Source organism: Balaenoptera ricei, chromosome 9 (genome assembly GCF_028023285.1).
Source record: "Balaenoptera ricei isolate mBalRic1 chromosome 9, mBalRic1.hap2, whole genome shotgun sequence".
NCBI classification, from domain to species: Eukaryota; Metazoa; Chordata; class Mammalia; order Artiodactyla; family Balaenopteridae; genus Balaenoptera; species Balaenoptera ricei.
Window position 1 is genome coordinate 28692322 of NC_082647.1, and position 21360 is coordinate 28713681.

Sequence of the window (21360 nt, forward strand, 5' to 3'; positions counted from 1 at the left end):
TGAGAATTAGTTTAAATTTCACAAAGCACTTTGAGGCACTGAGTTGAAAAGTCCTTTATAAATGCCAGGCATTATTATAACCAGACTAGTAAAAAGAAACACGATAAAGCTACTCATGCAGTGTCCTCTAATAGAAACTTTATTGGTAAGGAAATATAAAGGTTACTGCTATTCATAATTTATGGCTGAGGGGAATAGATCAAGAATAATAATGCTTTCCTGTCTAGATAAGTCTTAAAGACACAGATGTAGCTGTGATGGAATATATTGCTCCACTCAAGGAGAAGTATGAAATCGAGAACTTACAAGCAATAAAAGTGATATATGAAGATTAGTAAAGGCCAGTATCTTTAATTGAGCCATGAAAAATATCTTGACAAATTTGACTATGTCTTTCAAAGTCTTTCTTGAAGACTGAAATAGAAGATGTAATCCTTGATCATTTGGGTATATGGAACTTGAAATTTGTTAGAAATATATGCATGATGGTCTTCATTCTAGTAACCAAAATAATCTGTCTCATTATGAATCCTTTTCAATTTTTTCTTTTGTTTTATGGTAAGGAAAATGAAAACTTTAAGTTAACTAACACTAGGTGAGAGAGTTTTTTCAAAAGATTTCATACAAGCAGAATACCTCAGGAAAGTGACAGAAATAATCACACCCAAAAACATCTTAAAGTAATCAGAGATAATGATAGAAATCTGTCTGTAAAAATCTTTGAATCACACAGGTAGCAGAAGAAATTTTTTAAAAGGTAAATTTAGTGTTTTTGTAATCAAATCGCAGCTTTTATTGGCTGTGTATTGGTTTCCTATTGCAACTTTAACAAATTACCGAAAACTTAGTGGCTCAAAACAACACAAAGTTATTATCTTACAGTTGTGCCGGTCAGAAGTCCACAGCGAATCTTGGTGGGCTCAAATTAAGGTGTTGGCAGGGTTGTGTTCCTTTCCAGAAGACCTAAAAGGGAGAATGCAGGTTGTTTTTTTTTACCTTTTCCAGCTTCTGGAGGCTGCCTGTGTTTGGCTCATGCATGGTCCTCTTCCATTTCCAAAGCCAGCAATGGCTGGTCCAGTGTTTCTCACATCACTTTGCTTCGTCACTCCTCTGCCTTCCTCTTCCACCTCCGAGAACCCTTGTGATTGCACTGGGCCCACCTGGATAATCTCCCTTTCTTAAGGCCCACTAATTAGTGACCTTAATTCCATCAGCTACCTTAGTTCCCCTTTGCCAGGTAAGTAACATAGTCACAGGTTCTGGGGATTCGGACTTGGCATTTTTGGGAGACTAATTATTCCACCCGTTACAGTCCAGAAGTGGAAAGATGAGAGTTTCAGAAATTTTTAGAGACTGGCAAGTAAATGGCGTACCAATTCTGGCCTTTGCTACTGTCATTTTCTGTTAGCAAGTTTTGGCGGTACTTTAGTTGGCAAGCCTTTTTCTCTTTTCACCTCAATGAAGTTATCAATTTTCGGTTTGCATTTTTATTTCTAATTTCTCTAAGCATCCACCCATCTATCCAACAAACACTTGGTAAGTGTCTAGTTTAGGATGTGAAGCAACATGTATGGACCTAGACCATATTATGCTTAGTGAAATAAGTCAGACAGAAAAAGAAAAATACTATATGATATCACTTGTATGTGGAATCTAAAAGAATAATGCAAATTAATGTATATGCAAAACAGAAACTGGCTTACAGATGTAGAAAACAAACCAGTGTTTGCCAAAGGGGAGAGGGGAGGAGGGAGGGACAAATTACGGGTATGGGATTAAGATACAACTATTATATATAAAATAGATAAGCAACAAGGATATACTGTATAGCACAGGGAATTATAGCCATTATCTTATAATAACCTATAATAGAATATAATCTGCAAAAATACTGAATCACTATGCTGTACATCTGAACCTAACACAATATTGTAAATCAACTATACTTCAATTTCAAAAACAAAAGAATGGCTTAATTAGATACTGGCTTAAATTACAGTAGCAGCCACAGGTGAATTACTCTAAGTATCACTATGAGCCCTTGCCCTCAAGGAGCATACTCTGCTAAATGCATTCCATGAGCCCCTTCATACCGTGGTTCATTATTAAGTAGTGATGCAAGAAAAGATTTAGGAAGAATTTATACACCTTGATGTTTGTTTTTCATGCTCTCTCCATCCCCCATCATGCAAATAACAAAGCTTATTACCTCTATTTTTTTTAACAAGCTAATGCCAAGAAAAAATATATAGATATCAGATAATACTTTCCTTTTTCTTCTTTTACTCATTTTTTTAAAGGCTTTTCTTATTTAAAAAAACAAAAAAAAGTACTATACAGAAGGAAGGAAATGTGTAATTTTCTGTCAGGCCATCGGCACATTTTTAAGGGGTTGGGAGTTTGATCAGTTCTGTATTGTAAATTCTAGGATTCTTTCCAGCTTTGAAAATAAAGGGAACTGGATTTAGCCTACAGACAATAAGGTTCACAGAAGACTTAATGCTAATCTTTCAGTATACAGGAGAGCCTTGTGTTGGTGAAAGTGAGCAGGTGTTCTTTGTTTCAACCAAGTAGGACAGGAAGCAATGACATTAAAGGAGAAATAATTTAGGCTAAGAAACCTCAGGTGTATTAAAACACTGGAAAATGTTACTAAGAAGGATGTATTGTAGATTTCTCTCAGAAAAGTCATCCAGTTCGTCTTCTCCATACAGTGAAAATACAGGGCTCTGACATTGGAGAAAATACATGCTAGTTATTAACATGTGCTAAATAAAAATTTATTGAAATGAAGTAAATTCAGTTGCTCCTTTCACTGTACATACTTTCTCAAGGTTCTAAGCTCTCAAGAAGGTACTTAAAAGGTTCACAAGGCATAGTTGTCATGAATCTTTGCTAAACTGTAAAATTTGTCAGTTGAAAGAGAAAGATCGAAAAATGTCAACTGAACCCCAAAAGTCAAGGTTTCTCATAGAGATAGCTCTAGTTATCTGGAGTGATGATCCCTTGGACATTTCCTTAAAATACCCTATGCCTCAAGGACATCTGATTGTTAACCAAAAAAAAAAAAAAATTTTTTTTTAAGTCACAAATTGAAACATTCCAGCTAAAAGCATTTTCAGTCCCTTCTTACTCTGTTTTAAAGATGTATTTCTAAGGCCATTTCATTTCTTAATTGGATGTTAAGACACTTGACTACACATGACTCCTCTCCAGAATGTATAGAGCTGGATAGACAGGGATTATCCTTTACACAAGAGTATGACGTTTTGATTATGTCATTCTCTGGTTTAGAAGCATCTTTCGATTACACGTTATGGGATAACATACAAACTCCTTAGCAAAACCTATGCTTTTACAATCTATCCCCATTCTTCCTTTCTGATCTCACCTATCAGCACAACCTTCCCATTTCCTTACCCTCTTCAGTCTACGTGGCCATATCCTTACCACCCACCCCACCCCCGCCTTTGTACACAATCTCCCTTCCAGCCAAAACGATCTTGCTTATCTCGCCCCATCTTGTTCACTTAAGAATTAAGTGATGTCTTCCCCCATTCCTCTCACAGACTTTATCCCTCAAGCCATTATAGTCTGGCCTCACCTAAACTTTCTCTTGCTGAGATCTCTAGTGACCTCTCTGTTGTTAAACCAAACAGTAGCCTTTCCTTCCTTACCGTGCTTGACCTCTTGAGTGTCATTTGGCACTGACGGCCACTTCCTAGTCCCCGAAATACTCTCTGCCTTGAATGTAGTGCATCCCATCCTTCTCGTTTTTCTTCTGTCTCCTTGGCCTCTGGTCTTGATTATAGAGTTCTCTTCCTTTTCTTAACCCTTAAAAGTTACTGTTCCACAGGGCTCTCCCCTTACCTTTTGATAAGGTAGAGAATTGACATGGCAGAAAATGTCATGAACATTTGTATTGGTTGAAGTTCCTTTGGTGGCAAGCAGTGGAAACTGACTGAGGATAGGTCCCTGGGAACAAAGAGCTGACCAGTCACCCTTGGGGAAGGGCTTGAGAAGCAAAGGTAGTGGTAAGAATGTCAGCATCGGGATTGTGTGCCTACTTTCTAAGGGTGGGTCAGTTCCAATGGCCTCATGTCTTTATCAGTCCCTTCCCTGTGTTTTTTATTGTGTCTTGTATATTGTATCTTATAATATCTTATAAATCTTATGTGTTCTTTTAGACTCCAAAATGAAGCAGTGATTCCTCTATGAAGTCTGTCCTGATTCCTTTAAGAATTGTTGATTGCACCTATGTTTGAGCTAGATTCATACCAAAAATGTAGCTCTATTATTTTACTCAAAGACGATAGTGCAATTGCTGCAGTCATGTGGTCTTTTTTTTTCTTCCTCTGGACTAAGAGAGATTTATGGGACAAGGCAGTGAATTCTTTACCTCACCCCAGAGCCTACCTAGCTCCCTCTCAGTTCTTCTAGATTGTTCCAGTTTTTAGGTTTTTAGTTTTGAAACAGTTTAGAAATTTAGAAAGTCGTGAATTCATAGGCCACAAAGTTCAAATAATGTAGTATATGTACAGATGCACATGGCTTGGCTTTAATTAATGTATATTAATAGAAGAAAAATAATGTAAGGGTGTCAGTTTGTACAAGTATATTTTAAGAGAACGATCCTTCTGAACCCCATATTACTCTAGATATTATGTACATATGTATTTTTACACTTCATTTTAAGTTTTTTCTTCCTCTGTATTAAATCTGACAGAATTTTAAACAAAGCCTGAAAAAAACATTTTGTGTTTTCCATTACACTTTAGCAAAGATGGAAAGTAATGTTGACATTTTATTATGAAGAAGATACATTGGCTTTATATTTAAGATAAATCATAAAATGTGTTGTGTTATGCTAAATGACAAGGCATTTAAAGTGTTGGTGACCAAAATAAACTAAAAGACTAGAAGAAGCAGAAATACGTGTAGAAAAGTTAAGAAATGAATAGCAAAGAACAAGCTACTTTGCTAAATTCTGTAAGAAGCTAACTATTTTGTGCAGAGCTATGATTTAACTTATGTTTGAACCTAAAATACAAGAAGAATCCTTAGCAAGTTATGTCTCTTAAGTATTCTAATTATTGTACCATCAACATCATACATCCCTCTCTGAACGTGAACTAAGTCCTGTTGAAGTAGAACTGTTTATCTGCTTATTGTGAAAGAAAAGTCTTCAAGCACTTACTACCTGTGCAAGTCTTATGCAGCAAAACCCTGTGTTCATGTACTAGTTGGTATACTACTAAATGCTGTAACAAATGACAACATTTCAGTAATTTAAAACGATAGTGCCTGTATAACAGTTTATTATGGGTGTTCCTGATAGATGGGTAGATTTCCTCCGTGTGGTGATTCAGGGCTCTGGTTTCTTCCCTCTTATGGCTCTCTCATTTTCTAGATCATTGGAGTCCTCTCCATTTGGCTAGCAGATGAGTGAAGAAGACATACCTTCTTCACTTCTGTATCTTAATCATCATTCCCCAAAACGATTTACCACTCTTCTTCATATTCCATTAGCTACAACTTTCATATGCCCCTACTTAGATGCCAGGGGAGCTAGAAAATATGGCTGGCTAGCTGCTTCTTGGCACCAGTTCTATACTAGGGAAAGCATGAATCCTGGTGAACAGTTAGATGATCTGCCATAGCTCATCCCTATAGCCAAGGTAACAACAATTCTCTTACCCTTCCAACTACCCATAGAATGCATTTACTTCAAGGGAAACAACCCAAAGCTTCATCCTGTCCTTACTTCCAGTTCAAAGTCCAGCATCTCAATCAGGTCCAGCTGTGGCTCTTTGAAGCCTGGTGCCCAATGAACTAGGGTTTGTGCTAACCGCCTGCTGTTCCATCTCCCCTCCCCATCCTGCTCAAGCACAAGTCCAATATATAGCAGTGGAGCAGGGGGCAGGAAAGCTACAATTAAGCTTCCCATTCGAAAAAAGGTGAAGTGGGAAATACAGAGCAATACGTGTCCGGTGAGAACAGTGAGATGCTGGCGTGGCAGGCACTGTGAAGGCACCCTGCCTGACAGTGTTCAGGGTCTCTTGATTAGACCCTTATTATGCATCTGAAAAGAATTGTTTTGTCCTTTATTCTCCCTGGCCCTTTGGGCTCTACACATTTGGGTGCTTCTTCCTTGTCTGTTACCATCCATGGCTGAATCATGGAAAGGGGTGTGATCACTTTCTGCTTGTACAATTTGGGAAGCTGGTAACAATTTAACAGAGTTTCTTCACCAGTACCATTTTTAGAAGTAATAGATTTCATATCTCTGGGCCTTCATTTGTTACATGTGGCAGTGTTTACGCCTTTATTAGAGTCTGTCCAGAAAAACAGAAAATTCCAGGTCATTCAAATGGAGGAAATTTAGCACGGGGAGTTAGCTACATATGTGATAGAACAGAGAAGCCAAACAAACGATGGTGAATAAAGCCAGAGACTAACAATATTGGAAAACTGCTGCACACCCTAGGGATAGAAGGGCAAGAGAAAGAAGTGATATTACCAGATATTATCTGAGTTTTTAGCTTTGATAAGAAGAAACTATCAGCTCCTTATGGAGTCATCCATATTCTTTCATCTTTCTGTGTCCCCACATAGTAAGCACTCAAATGTTTAATTGAACAGAGATAAGCAGTAAATCCTTCCACCGACTTCAGTTAGAGGTACCCATCAGAAAATTAAAATGTGGCAGAAATGATGGTGTTCAGTACTGAGATGATCCTTAATTGGGGATAAACTGCAATTAGTTATTTTGGGACCTTTTTCAGTAACCCATTATTGGCATTTAGAGAATGAGAAATTGTCGAAAGTTTTAATTTAAATATTCTCTTACTGTATATGACATTTAGAGTTTGGAACAATACCAATTTTCATATGAACATAGAAAGAAGAATTAAAAAGGAATAAAGTCTGTAGGTGGTTCGTGCCAAATTTTTTTAAAAAGGATGGGGTAGGGAGAAATAGAAAAAGCATTTCAGACTTGCTGGGAAATAGCAGTAAGAGCTACAGAGGATGTATAGCTCTGTCTTAGTCTTTGACTCTTCTTGTGGAATCACCTTCTGAGTTGAAAATGATATACCTTTGTCTGCTGGTTTGAGCCAGAAATTACTAACTTATTTTCCTTTACTATTGTTTAAGAAAGAATCTGTAAAATATTCCATTGGCTATTTCCGCAGTCAAAAAGAACTTTCTAGAATCTGATCATAATTTTTGAAAATATCACAAATGCCGTTTAATCTGCTCTTGGCTGAGCCTTTATATGCTTAAGTGTGTAGATATGCTGGACTGAACCTGGCTATGGATAGGTTTGAGAAAAGTCTCTAAATAGTAGATATATTTAACAACTTGGAAGTTGAGCCTATGACTATGTTGTTTTTCCTAGAGAGAGAAAGAGCCTTGCCTGAAGATTTCTTCGTGCATATTTTCACTTATACATGGAAATGAAGATTTTTTTTTTTTTGACGGAGCATGTCAAATTCAGTTGCCATGATGTGCTTTGAAAACGTTTAATCATACCTGAGCATGTTTATAGTTCTTTCATTTTCTTAGAAACTTAAAACTTTTTTACTTTTCACGTTGCTTTAAAATAAGAAATGGCTTAAAATATGATGTACTGCATTTCATATCTTCATTTTATCCTTCAGAATATAGTGCTCCCATTTAAAAATATTCATTAAGGCTTGAATATAGGCTGTGTCTAAGTAGTGTCATGACTGACTAAAAGGGGAAAATACTTTTTTTTTTTAAATCTACATGGTACGTAACATCTGAAGAGTAAGCTTTTCTTTCCTGGGTTGGCTCTGTGGAATGTGAGATTGTGAAATAACGACTTGATAATTTAGCAGTTTTATTAAAAATAATTACTTTATTTCAGTCATCATAATATCATCTTTATAGTTTTGGAAACATGTAGTCAGGAAAAAAATCCTTCTCTGATATTGATCTAGAGCAGAAAATGTGCGACGATCAGTCTTTTCCATCTCTAATTGAGTTGATTTCCTTTAACACTGCTTTGCAATGAAAATATTAAAACATGAGGTATAATTTTGCTGCTTCAAATAATTGGTTTTGCTTTTTGAGCATGCTATTTGTAATTTCAAAGAATATTTCTTTCTGAACTTCTTTGCTCTGAGGAGTTTAGAGTGATCTTGAAATTATAGGTGTCTATTAAGTATTTTTCAACTGTCAATTCAACTGTAGCCACCGTGTTATTAATTCATTATGAAGTGACACAGGAAGAAAACTCGTTATGTGATCATATGAAAACACATATTTGTCAAAAAATAAATAAATAAACCAGTCTGTATTGAAAACCCATCTGCTGTGGTGGGAGTGAAATGGTTTATTAGACACATTTGGGCATGACACCACCTTTTCAAACAGGAAAATGTATAGAAAAGATTTCAGTTCTACTCCTTAGACATTCTGTATTATGCACCTAAATGTGTTATTTTTGTCCCTTACAGGTGATATTATACCCAACTTCTAATAGCTCCAAGTCAGCTGAGTTGCACCGAATGATCGTTCCAAAAAATAGCCAGGACTCTGACTTAAAAATCAAATTGGCAGTGCGAATGGATAAACCACCACATATGAAACATAGTGGGTGAGTGTACTTGAAGATGTTTTTCTCCTGAATTATTGGATTTCACTGTATCACTTTTGTCATTTTACTGAGAGCCAATATATCAGACATTCACATGGAGTTTTTCCTGCCAAATTACATTAATAGGTTAACTTAATTTTTTAAATCTGTAGACATCTTTATAGCTGAATACATGGGTATTTAGTTAATATAACTGATTGCATGCTAACACACTATTGGTACTTGATTGTGTTGGTATTGCACATCACTTATATTGATAAAGAACAGTGATGTATGGAGATAACGTGTAAGATATATTTCAAAGTACAGTAATAGTTGAAACAAGCCTAGAATTCAGATCCCCAGAAATAGTTAAACCTACATAGACTACATTAAAGTTTAATGGTGGTTCAGATATAACCCAGGAGGCTGTACAAGTTTTGACGGGAGGGGCGTGAGTGTTCATTCCAATATGTGAGTGAGAAACTAGATCAATACCGGAGGAAACTGATGTTGGTGGATAACCAGAATTTCAGGGACTGGCCCCTGGGGATTGCTGTGGGTCGGAGTCAACTTCCATCTCCAAGATTCTTTCTCCCTTGTAGCTGATGAGGAAACAGGTCTGAACGCTTGAATCCAATTCAGTGAGTTTTTTAAAACCCAGGTCTTTCTCAGATTAATACCTTAGGACTTGCTACAGCCAAATTCTAGCATAGGGATGTTAGCCACTAGGAAAGAATGTGAAGACTTTTCCTACTAAGGAGAGAAGCAGTTGCTAAAGTGTCTCATCCCAAGTTTAGCAGCAAATCTAACAGTCTGTGCACATTCCTGTACAGAGGGGCGTCTCTGCTGGCTTTGGAGCTGAGTCACTAGCACTGTGGCAGAGTTAACCGGTAAGTCCACAAGATAAGGATTCTCTAGATGACTGTTAGGGAAAACAAAGTTAGGCTCTGAACAGGAGGCAGCCCAGATGTATCTCCTACAGCTGGGATGTGACTCTGAGGACCACATTGCTTCCTTGGTTTGGGTGGGCAGTGTGTATGCAGTGTCAGAACTAGTCTCACTCGGGGGAAGAAGACCTCAGCGGGTGGGCTCTTAGAAAGGGAACAATAATGTAGGTATCCCACAGTATGACATCTTTAATGTAATAATGCAGAGTCTAACTGTGACTCATGATGCAGATCGAGTTCCCGGGATTTAGTACTTAGAGTTCTTTCTTCCCCCCTCCATCTACCTCCTCACTGTTGACTTATGCAGCAGACATGGATTGAGCACTTCCTCTGTGCCAACCAGAGCAAGCCTCAGTGAGATACCATCCCAGGCCTGAAGGAACTGGCTAGCCGGGGATTCAGGCTTGTATACAAATAATGATAATACAGGGTGATAAGCGCTACAAGAGAGGAATGGGAACGGGTGGAAATAACACCTGATTCTAGCTGGAGTCAAAGAAAGTCTCACAAGACAACTGACTTTTGAGATGAAGCTTGAGGGATGAATCCAGCAGGTGGGCAGTGGGGAGGAAGGGCAGTCCAGCCACCAGCCACATGGCACGGCGTACACATAGGCAGGAGATCTGGAAGGACTGTTAGCCAACCATGACGATTTTGGTATAGCTGGAGAGTGCTTTAAGACTAGAGAGAGTACTACTGCTCTAAAGTGCTTAGAGACTAGTAGAAACTACAGGGAGATAAAAAGGAACACGTTATGTTCCAAACATTGTAGTTATTTCCCCACTCTTTTGAACTCAGTCTCTTGATGAATAGCACAGCAAGAAATGGGAACCTATGCACTGTAATGCCAAGATGGCCCCTGATTTGCACGTGGGCAGCGCTGTGATGAATACCCTTAGAGCCTTCAGATTGACCCAAGAACCGGGATTGAATATGGAGTTGGGCACATAGCAAGTTCTGAAACCTTCAGCTCCCGTGGAAAGAAAGCTCTGCTCTAATCCTTGGCATTTTCTTGCTCTAAAATGCTCCAGGGCAAGTGGTACAATCCAGCTGCTTTCTAAGACTTGATTTTTTTTTTTTGCTTTTTTTAATCACTCCTTTACAACGAAGGAGAATTGGTTTGTATCTCATCTCGGAGACCTTTGACTAAATTAGGACCCCCAGAATGGTTCTGGAGTTGACTTCTGCCCAAGACTATGGGTGAAGGAGATGACTAAAGAGAATATATCATAGTCTCTGAATTTAATCTGTAAAGCTCAAGAACTATCGTGACCTGCCTTTATGAAAATACTAGCAGGCATTGCCAGACATTTGGGTAACTGCAGTTTATGGTATGTAAAAGGAAGAAATTCTAGAGTTGAAAATACCTGTGATGTTGTTCTGCTGGTTGGTGTGTTATGGAGCATAATTAAGAATATCATATTTCCTAATAGTTATTCAGAAAAAGCTATGTAAGACCATTACTGAGTGTAATAATAATGATCAACCAGAATTTCAACATTGCTATAATAGCAATTTATCACTTTGGGCAGGGACCACAAGCACCTGTCTAGGTTTCTCAGTGCCTGTGTGGTAACAGTTTTAAATATTTTGAATATCACCCCTGTGTTTAGATGTATATGGGAAAACATGACTTGACACACACATGACTATCCTAACCTTATACATCATTTTCTGTGGTGCTTCATAGATGGATTTTACTGAACTTAATTACGTTTAAGAAGAGAAGGTCAACTAACCTTTTTCTTCCAAGTGCTCTGTCATATGCCAAAGCAGTGATATAATGGAATTAGTAGATTAATAGCATTTTGCTTTCAGGCTGGATTATATTTTGTTAATAATTCATCCTATAATGAATGATTAACAGATGAATAATGAATAATTGAAAAAGAGACAGTTAAAAAATTAATTTACCTTTAAAATATGGCAAACTCCTTTTATGGGTAGAGTTGTCAAATGGATTAAACAATAAATTGGAGGGTTATGGATTTTTGTCCTCAGAGCACTTTTCAGAGCTAGAAATCCTTCGGGACTTTAGTCATAAAAAAAACCTATTCTCTGTTTTAATAATGTGGGCAACAAGTATATCTCTCTTATGTGAACTATTTTAACATGTATTCTCCTTTATTCATTTATTATGTGTATATGGCCCCTATATTATCTCTAAGTAAATATTTTTATTAATGTTATCTGTATTTTTGTGTGTTCCTGATTACACCGTAAGTTTCTTAGACCTGTTTGAACCCCTAGTACCTCCCGCCATGTGTAAACAAGGATAGATATTAATATAAATAAAGACGAAATTGATAATAGTGTGCTCCTTAGAGTTTTAAGGAAAAAGTAATGACAGTAACATGCATTCCTAAGTTGAAGAACCTTAAAGGTTTAGAGCGATTTATAGGGGATAGGGTATAATTTAATGTAAAAAAATACCTAAAATAAATGAAGTAAATGGTGTTTGAACCTCAATTGTTGCATTTTAAAATGACCTTTTTTTGAACCAGAAGGAAAAATATAACCAATCTAAAGCTCATACTTCTGGTAATTAATCAGTCCATGACTATACGTTATAGATTTTTAATAGGACTGACTACATGCAAATGAAAATAGATATTTAATTTGGATAACATAAGCATAATGACGACTCATTCATTCAAAGCCAAACTAAACATTACTGTGTGGCATCTAGCTAGTAAAAATTTGGGTTCATTTGTTCTTTGGGGGTATGTCATATAAACTAATTACATAAACTCTTATATAAATCTGTTAAATGAATTTCCAGCTAGGTTTTGAGTGGTTAAATAATTCACATTCAGCTTTAGAATTTATTTTCCTTCTTTTCTGGGTGACTGGAAGACAGAAGTGTTCGTGAACAAATGGACTATCCTTTAGCATAGCCTAGTGGCTGAGAGGCAGTATTAACTTAAATCTCAGAACTACTATCGTCGATTTTATTAAATCATGTTTTCCTAATTCAAATGTTATTTTCTCAGCCAAAAGAAAGGCAAAATAAAATGGGGCTAATAAAGCAAATGACTATTATGACAAATCTACAACTGAAAAGGAGAAAGAAGAAAATTCAATTGTCACAAATATGTAGAAGCGTTGTGACCGGGATCTACCTAGTCTGCATGAAGCTGATTACTTTTATAGTTAAAAGAAAGAAAGAAAAAGAAAACTTCATGAGTATATAACTATAGAAGAATTATTTCACAGTTAAAATCAGTAAGATAAAATTTTAGCCAAATCACTACCATATAAATCTCGTAATTCTCTGTGTGTAAAGTCATGCTTGGCAGTTTGAACATTTATTTTTTTTTTTTTTTTTTTTTTTTTTTTTTTGAAAACAGGGCTGCTCTCACTTTGGCCTCTTGCAGCCTCCCAATTTTTTTTTTTGGAGTTTATTTATTTATTTATTTATTTTTTTTGGCTGTGTTGGGTCTTCGTTTCTGTGCGAGAGCTCTCCCTAGTTGCAGCAAGCGGGGGCCACTCTTCATCGCGGTGCGCGGGCCTCTCACTGTCGCAGCCTCTCCTGTTGCGGAGCACAGGCTCCAGACGCGCAGGCTCAGTAGTTGTGGCTCACGGGCCCAGTTGCTCCGCGGCACGTGGGATCCTCCCAGACCAGGGCTCGAACCCGTGTTCCCTGCATTGGCAGGCAGACTCTCAACCACCGCGCCACCAGGGAAGCCCCCTTGAACATTTATTGAATGAATAGATGTTTTGAAATACTTTGAGAGTATCATATATAAAACTCCTTAATTTACATCATAAAGGTAGAAAAGGCCCTGTGCCCGTTGCTTGCTGCAGGGGCAAGACAGCATGTGAGCTTCCAGCAGGAAGAACAGGATAAGCCCCAAGCTGGCTGCATTATTAGTTTCGTGCGCTTCCCTGTAGAGAGGACCGGCCAGGCATCCAGGGTCTGCTGTCTGCTGTGTGATGCCTGCGGAAACTGTCAGTCATTCTCTTCATGTTCAAGTGTGGCATTTGCTCCTAAAGTGAAATGACTGCACTCTAATAAAGTTGCATTATTTTGTTTATGACTTAGGGTTTATTATCTTCAAGTAGTTTAGGGGACAGTCTGAAGACCAAAAGGAGGAAAATCTTATTTTTGTCAAAGTGGCACTTACTTAGAGGGTCTGGACCTGCCAAAAAAAAAAAAAAACAAGTCTGTTTTTTTTCCCAAGGAAAATTGATTCCTCATTTTAAATCGACCTTTTAGCATGACTTTTCTGCATGTCCTTATCTAAAATAACCATGTTTTGACATCTCTGCATTCCCAATTTATTACCTCATTCTGACTTACCCCAGTTTCATAGAAATCCCACTCCTTGTAGCCTTGCCAAAACTTCTGACAAAGTGTTTGCTAGTTTCTTAATAAATGATTGATTCTTTTTCTGAATACAGTTTTCAGGAGAGAAGTCTGTCTGTGGTACTTTATAAACATTGATTTAGTCATTGTAGAATGATAAAAATTTTCCAAATACCTTAATACTCATGTCATTTTATATATACTAATATAAATCATTAAGAGTTATGGTTTTCATTTTAATTAACTAGTGATTAATAAATTATATTATAATGTTAGAAACATTTTCAAACATAGCTTTAGTAATTATTAAACTAAATGTTTTAACTTGTTATACTTCTTTGCAAAACTTCTCTGATTTCTCCTGTGACAGATTAGTTTGTCTGTAACTTTAAGCTCAAACTGTGGCTTTCTGTTCAACACAGGATTTTTCTCTAGGAGGCTAACATCTTAACATATGTTATTTTCTTCTACTTTTTATGCATCAAATAACTATTCTCTTGCTTTTAGACACCCTTCAGTATCACATTTGGGCGTCTTAAACAAAGGTACTTTAGGTCAGATAATTAAGGGTGGCAGATGAGTTCCTTTTTTCTTTATTTTCTTTCAGAAACCACAGACCATATTCTTTGGTTATCTTAATTAATTTGGAGCACTTTTCAAAAAAAGTATCGTGAAAACTATTTAGGAATACTACAAAATTTTATGAACAGTTAATGCACATAATTATAATGGAATGGTTTCCTCTTCTTAATTGATGCCTTGCCGTAAAATTTTTGTACTATACACTTGACACAGTGGTACTTTTTATTCATTTGTGCATATCCAGAAGTTTGGAAATAGTAACACTGACTGTGTTAATAAAGCAAAAATCTTGGGCTGGTTAAAGGCCTGAGCATTGTGGAAGGTCAAGATAAATTTGGACATTATTTGAAGATATTTATCTTTAGTTCATGTCTCTGATACTTGTAGCTGAATTGTGGCATAGATGGAGGACAGTACTATAATAGTTTGAAGAGTAAGCACTAGTTTAAGAGCCAAGACGCTTGTATTTTGGCCCCAGTTCTGTCGCTGACTTTGGGTAAGTCACTGCATCTGTTTTGGCCTCAGTTTCATCAATTACTGCAGGAGACAGTGGGCTAGAAAATTTGAATGGCTCCTTAGACCCCTGGAAAATTATAACTCAGTGAATCATTTCCTCCCTGACCTCGCCAGGTGCATATTTTACTCATTCCATAGTATGTCATCAGAGAGAGGGTGTAAGAGTTCAGAAAGAATAGAAGTGGTAAAAGCAAGGGCAACATGGAGGGATATGGCAGATTTGGGGGTTTATTTGAATCCTCTCAAGGCAAGGAAAGGAAGTATCATAACCGACTAGAAACATCAGGTTTCTGTTGTATAAGATTAATTTGAAAAATACACAATATAGAATTGTTTATACTCTGATGGTGTTAAACAAACACATATGAAAATTCAGAAAGGATATATACTAGACATACTAAATAGAATACAACTATGGGTGAAATTGTTTTTGTTTTCCAAATTTTCTGTGATGTCATTATACTTCTTTTATGATGAAAGAATGCAGTTTATTGAACTGAAAAAAAAAAGGAAATAGGTTTCCTTTTCACTAAAAACAGTTAAATTTGTTTTATCAGAAATCTGATTGTTAGGGAGACATTTGAGAGGATGCCTTCAGGAGAGCCTGGGAGGTGTCCTGCCCTTCCAATATTTAAGGGGACAGTGTCGTTTAGGAGTGTAAACTCTGGAGCCAGACTGCTTGCCTTCAAATTCTGGCTCCATCCCTTAGTAGCTAGGAGATCTTTGGCAAGTTATAAAACTTTCATAACTTTGCCTCAGTTTCCTCATCTGCAAAATTAAAATGTTGGTAGAACCTACCTCATAGAATTGTCTGGAGGAGCAATGTTTTAATGTGTATAATGTGCTTACAGGAGTGGCTGGCTAGCTCACAGTAATAATATATTTAGCTATTAATAAAACCCTAAGGCAGGCACATCTGTGAGATGAGATCCTAGTAAAAGAAGGAAAAATATTAAATATTTAAAATATGAAGCAGACCAAAACACTTTAAGAAATAAGACATGATTTCCATGTCACCCCCCGCTTCTGACCCCCTGCTCTACTCCTCTCAAGCACTCAGGAGGGCTGCAGCTGGGCAGCAGGGGGCCTGGACTGGGAGATCTGGGCTCCAGCCAGCTCTGCTTTCAGGTAGCACTGGGTCCACAGTCGCGTGCCTCCTTGGTTTCTTCATCTTTAAACAACATATTGAACTCATTAAATGATCTTTAAGTTTCTTCCCGCTCTGAAATCTTTTAATTCTTTAAGTCTAAAATTAGGATTCCCTTAAGGAAAGAAAGATGGAAGTGTTTCTATTCCTGGGCAAGGTGGAAACAGTTAAGTGATTTTCAATCCACATTATTCTCGTTGAGGACATTTCCATAGACAGGAAGCAACGTGCAGAGTGACACAGAACACAGACTTTGAAGTTAAGACCTGGGTTCAAATTCTAGTCCTGTCATTTTTTATGCAAACTTGTTCAGGTCTTAACTTCTCATAGCCTCACTTCTCTCCACCATGAAGTTGGATTGTCCTGAGCATGAAATGAGATATACTGATAAAGCATGTAACACAGTGCCTGTTCCATAGTAAATTCTCAGTTAACTAGTAACAATCATTAAAATAAACATTTAAAAAAATTATAATTCCTTAAACTATAATACAACCTTCTTCTAGTTTTAATCACATCATTTGACTTTATTTGGAAGAAAATGCTCAAAGGCAGATGGGAAAATAGCAGTGCACAAATCCTCACTGATTCCTTGAGAGTATAAAAGTTATATCCCCCATTAGGGCCTTCTGCTTAATTGTTAGGCTTTAATTTACATTTTTATTTGACAGCTGTTATGGCTGTAGGTGGTGGTGGTGGTTTGTTTCTCTTTGTGTGTGTGTGTTTGGCTGCTCACTTTATTTTGTCTACTCTATGTCCAAAGGAAGAAAAAGGAAAATACAGTTGATTCTTGAACAACACGGATTTGAACTGTACATGGCCACTTATACTGGGATGTTTTTCAGTAGTAAATACTGCAGTACTACACCATCAGCGGTTGGTTGAATCCAAGGATGCAGAGGAGCCGTGTATACGGAGAGCCAAAGTTATAGGAGGATTTTGGACTGAGTGGAGGTTCAGCACCCCAATCTCCACGTTGTTCAAGGGTCAACTGTATTGCCTAAGAGCTTACAACTGTGTCTGAGCAACTGACTTGAATGATTTATCTAAGAAATAAGCTCAAGTTCTAAGAAAGAACACCTGGAGATCATTTCTCCAATAGCAAGTGAGAAGAATCTGATAGAATTTCTCTCTTTATTTTAGTCCAGTGCAGTCTAACTTCTTTTAAAAATGGCATGTGCTCTCAAAGTGTGTTATTTTAAATAACTAGTGTGGTGCCTTTTGTATGTTTAGTGCAATTGCTAGTTTTAATTTTCTTAAATCATTAGACAAGTATTACTTGACCTACATAGGTCTAAACAGTCTATCAGATCTTGCTATTTGTGGTATTAAAATTTGTTCTCTTTTCAATAAGTTGTTGATCTCAATTTGTATATATCAAATAAGTTAGTTTTAATTCCATCTCAGGTATTTTTTTTTTGTTTTTTTAAATTATTGTTGTATATGTGCTTTGTTTAAGGAGGCATTGGTAAGCCTGAATAGCTTATGCAATACTTATTGAGTAAAAGACTTTTATTTTGAAGTTAGCATAGTACCCAAGACATTCAGGTAATTGAGAAGTCAATTATATATGCTGATATTTTATGAAAATAATCACTGGGAGTGATTGGTGTCTTTGAGATTAGAGTTCTAAAGCTGCATCGTGGGCATTCTTAGCTGGCTCCTGGTAGAGGGCTGTAGCAGTTGCTGATGTTATTACAGAATACTCTTACTCCCCATCCACCCCCGCCTCACTTCTGCCAGTTTTCAGATCAGATACCATCTCTGCAGTGAGGCTCATCTTGACCACCCTGTATAGAACAGCGCTCTTCTTTCCTTGCTGCCAGCTCTCTTAACCTGCTTCATTCCTTAAACCCTTATTACCTGATATTATAGGTAGTGACTATTGCTTATAGACTGTCTCACCATCTAGAATGTTATCTCCATTTGGGTGATTTGCTGTTAACTAGCTCCCCAACCAAATCTAATTTCTTTAAGATAAGTACCTTGCCTTATTCACTGCTATTTTTAAACCCAGTTTTTAGAAAATTGCCTACCACTTATCAGAAGCTAAATAAACATTTGTTGAATGAATGAATGTTTTCTTTTCCAAGGAAAGAGGAGAATGCAGAACTTAATTTCACAAATCTTTTATATTCAAAGTTTTGGATTGGTTGTTTGGATATATTGGTTATAAACTTCAAGTTATAATGCTGTCTGATTGGTACCACTGTAATATAAGTTTATTGGAGTGTGCTTCAAAACATTATTGTCCCCGAAGAAGTGCAGGAAACTTCATTAGTCCACAGATTTCTATATGAAATCTAAAGGTTGTATTATGAAAAAAAAATGTATTCTTGTCTAAAAACTTTGTTATTCTCTATAGCGATGCTTTTTTTTTAAATGGCTTTTTGTCTAAACTATGATGGAGGAAGTAAATTTCTAATATCTATTATCTGCAAACATTTATATTTAGACTGTTCCTGTGATATGTGGTTGGAATGTAGGAGGAGGCTTTAGCAGCATTTTGTGTGGGTAGCATTATACCTCAGGGTTCGTATATAAGAATGGCGTATCACGTAACTCATACTTATTAAGGGCAGAAAAGAACTAGGCTTGAGCTTTGTTCATACTATCTTTGTGGAATCAATAAGTTATTCGCTTTCTTTCTCCTACAGCACCTCCTGATTTGAAGTAGTCCCATTTATTAGAGAAGTTGTTCTGTCAATTCTGTTTGGTGAACACTTTTACTCCATTTACATAAGCTCAAAAATACTTCATGAAAATATTATTCCCGACAACTGCCAAAGAAGAATGAAGAGAAACCAAAAAGGAGCCAGCACTTTGGTCATCAGTCAGATAGGAAGGGTCTTGGATACATTACATGGGAGAGGAGTCGAGGGGACAAGCAAAAGAATGGGCTGATTTCTACCAAGATTTGTAGAGATTTCAAAGGGTCCAAACATGGCCCAAATCATCAAGAAATGTAGGCACCTGAAGATTACATAAATTAGAAAGAATGAAGCATGGCATCAGTGAAGGGCAACAGCACTAAAAGAATTTGACCAACGTATGTTGCAGCAAAGCGGGCCTCATTTGGAAGCCCCAAACAAAAGGAGGAGTAAAATAGCTTAGGGGCATACAAGAGAGGTCCAAAGGGACAAAAATGAGTTGTTGGTGGGAAGTAGTGATGGATAGGGTAGTGTCTGGAAATACAGAATTGATTAAAAAGGATCTCTTCAGAAGTAGTCCCAACGTGTCTAGTAGTGTACTTAATTCTGTAATTCTTTCTGTAAATAACACATGATCATAAGGAAGATTTCCTAATCTTCTCTTTATGATCAGAGCTGGAGTTTAGCACGATTGGGTATTGGTGACAGGAGCTAACATCACAGCCACAGTTCCCCATCGAGACTGTGTTTGAAATGCCTGAAAATCATTGTAAGTCCATGATCATGGGGAAGATAGCAAATGAACTTGTTTTAGTCAGATAGACGTGTGTTCTGATTATAAAAAGAATCATCACCACAATTTAAATGTTCATTAGTACCAGTGTTGATGACATGAATGGAGAGCAAAGGGTTTTGCAAGTATTAACATTTCTAATCATTCATCCTGGAATCGTTTATATCCTTAAGGGATAGTACGCTAGTATTAAATCAGAGGAAAAGCACATCTTACTTGCATAATTTTAAAAAAGGAATGTTTATTGCCTTTATAAAACTATGAGTATCTTTTAGTGTTTTTGTTTATTTCATACATCAGAACTTATGAAAAAAATATTTTTAAATTTCTTTTGACAGTAGATTAGAAGGGCATAGCAATAGAACAAAAGTCAGAGAAAATTTGAATATCAGCTCTTTCCAGCTTTGTGAAATTGGGAGCCTTATCCTTTCTGCCAGTTTCCTTAAAAAACTAAAAATAAATTGATCTTTACATTTGTCTTTAACCACTTCCTCTTCACCCATTGTAGTTAATACCTCTCTCTCTATAGTCTTTCCCACAGATAAATCCATTCATTCTGCCAACCCCAATTCAATCTCTATTCTAACAGCAACAACAACAACAAAACCCAAAAAACTGTTCAGTGACTTTTGTACTGATTTTCCTGTTTCACCTGTTTTCCAACGCAGTCAGGAATTTAGGAATACTATTTAATATCTCTACTAAAAAATCTTCTAGTGCCTCCCCATTGCCTGTAGGATTAGATTTACATTTTTAGCCTAGCATTCAAATTCTTCAAAAACCTGTCCCCATCTGGTCTTTACAACTTTTTCTCCTTTCCATACCCAACACAAACCCCCAGCTTCAACTAAATCGATCGGTTTGTATACACTGAACATGCTTTTCCTAACACAACCCTATTATTTCCACTTTTTAATTAACAAACCCTGCCAGTCTGATACTAGGTTACACATTTGCTCACACTAGTACAGATGTACCAAGAAAGGTAGTTTGTTAATCTAACTTCCTCTTGAGCAGAAACTCAGCTAACCCTCATCACTTCATCTCCATGCCCCTGGTTTTGAGGGAACTGCTGGAAATCACTCATGTCCATTTGGATAAAATGAATACATTTATAGAAAGGTTTAACCATCAGATTGACTAAGTATATCTGAGAGAGTGATAGTGTTAGGTGTGTTTGTAGTGAAAGATGTGAATAATTGATGAAATGTTTTAAGGCATAATGAAAACTACTAAAGGACAACGTAATACCATAGCAGTGCAGCTTTGTTGCAGTGGCTGGAGTGTACAACCGGGCTGTAGCCCCATCACTGTGCACTCCTGGTGTAAATTTCTTAACCGCCTTGTACCTCAGTTCTTCACTTGTAAAGTGGAATAGTAATCACCTGTTTCACAGGGTTGCTGAGAGGGTTAAATGAGTTAGTATCACTAAAGTGCTTGGCACATAAATGTTCAGTACATTTTAGCTGTTCTCCGTAAACAATAACTAATTCAAACTATGATTTACAAATAAGTGCCATGTTTGTTCCTAATGGAAGATTCTTTAAATTTTATAGGGCTTTACAATTTTCAGAAGTTTCACACATGTGAATGCCGTGTTTTAATTTTATGATATAGTATTATATAAAAAAAAATAATTCCTGTGACTGAGATTTTCCTATTACAGTAATAATATATATTTAATATAAAAAACTGGAATTATAAGAGAATCAACATAGAAGTCACCTCATAATAACAACTTTAAAAAAAAATCTTAGGTATAAACACAGCATTGTAAATCAACCATACTTCAATAAAATTTTTTTAAAAA

The 21360-nt window shown here is 36.7% G+C and overlaps 1 protein-coding gene across 12 annotated transcripts in view; it reads left to right on the forward strand.

Annotated features, from left to right (window-relative positions):
- The window catches only part of CADPS2 (calcium dependent secretion activator 2), a 555896-nt gene that overhangs the window by 303688 nt on the left and 230848 nt on the right, over positions 1 to 21360 (forward strand). For all 12 annotated transcript variants that reach the window (XM_059933509.1, XM_059933503.1, XM_059933501.1 and 9 more), the window contains one exon: positions 8484 to 8623. In XM_059933509.1, coding sequence (XP_059789492.1) covers positions 8484 to 8623 — 140 coding nt within the window. The remainder of the gene's footprint in view (positions 1 to 8483; positions 8624 to 21360) is intronic.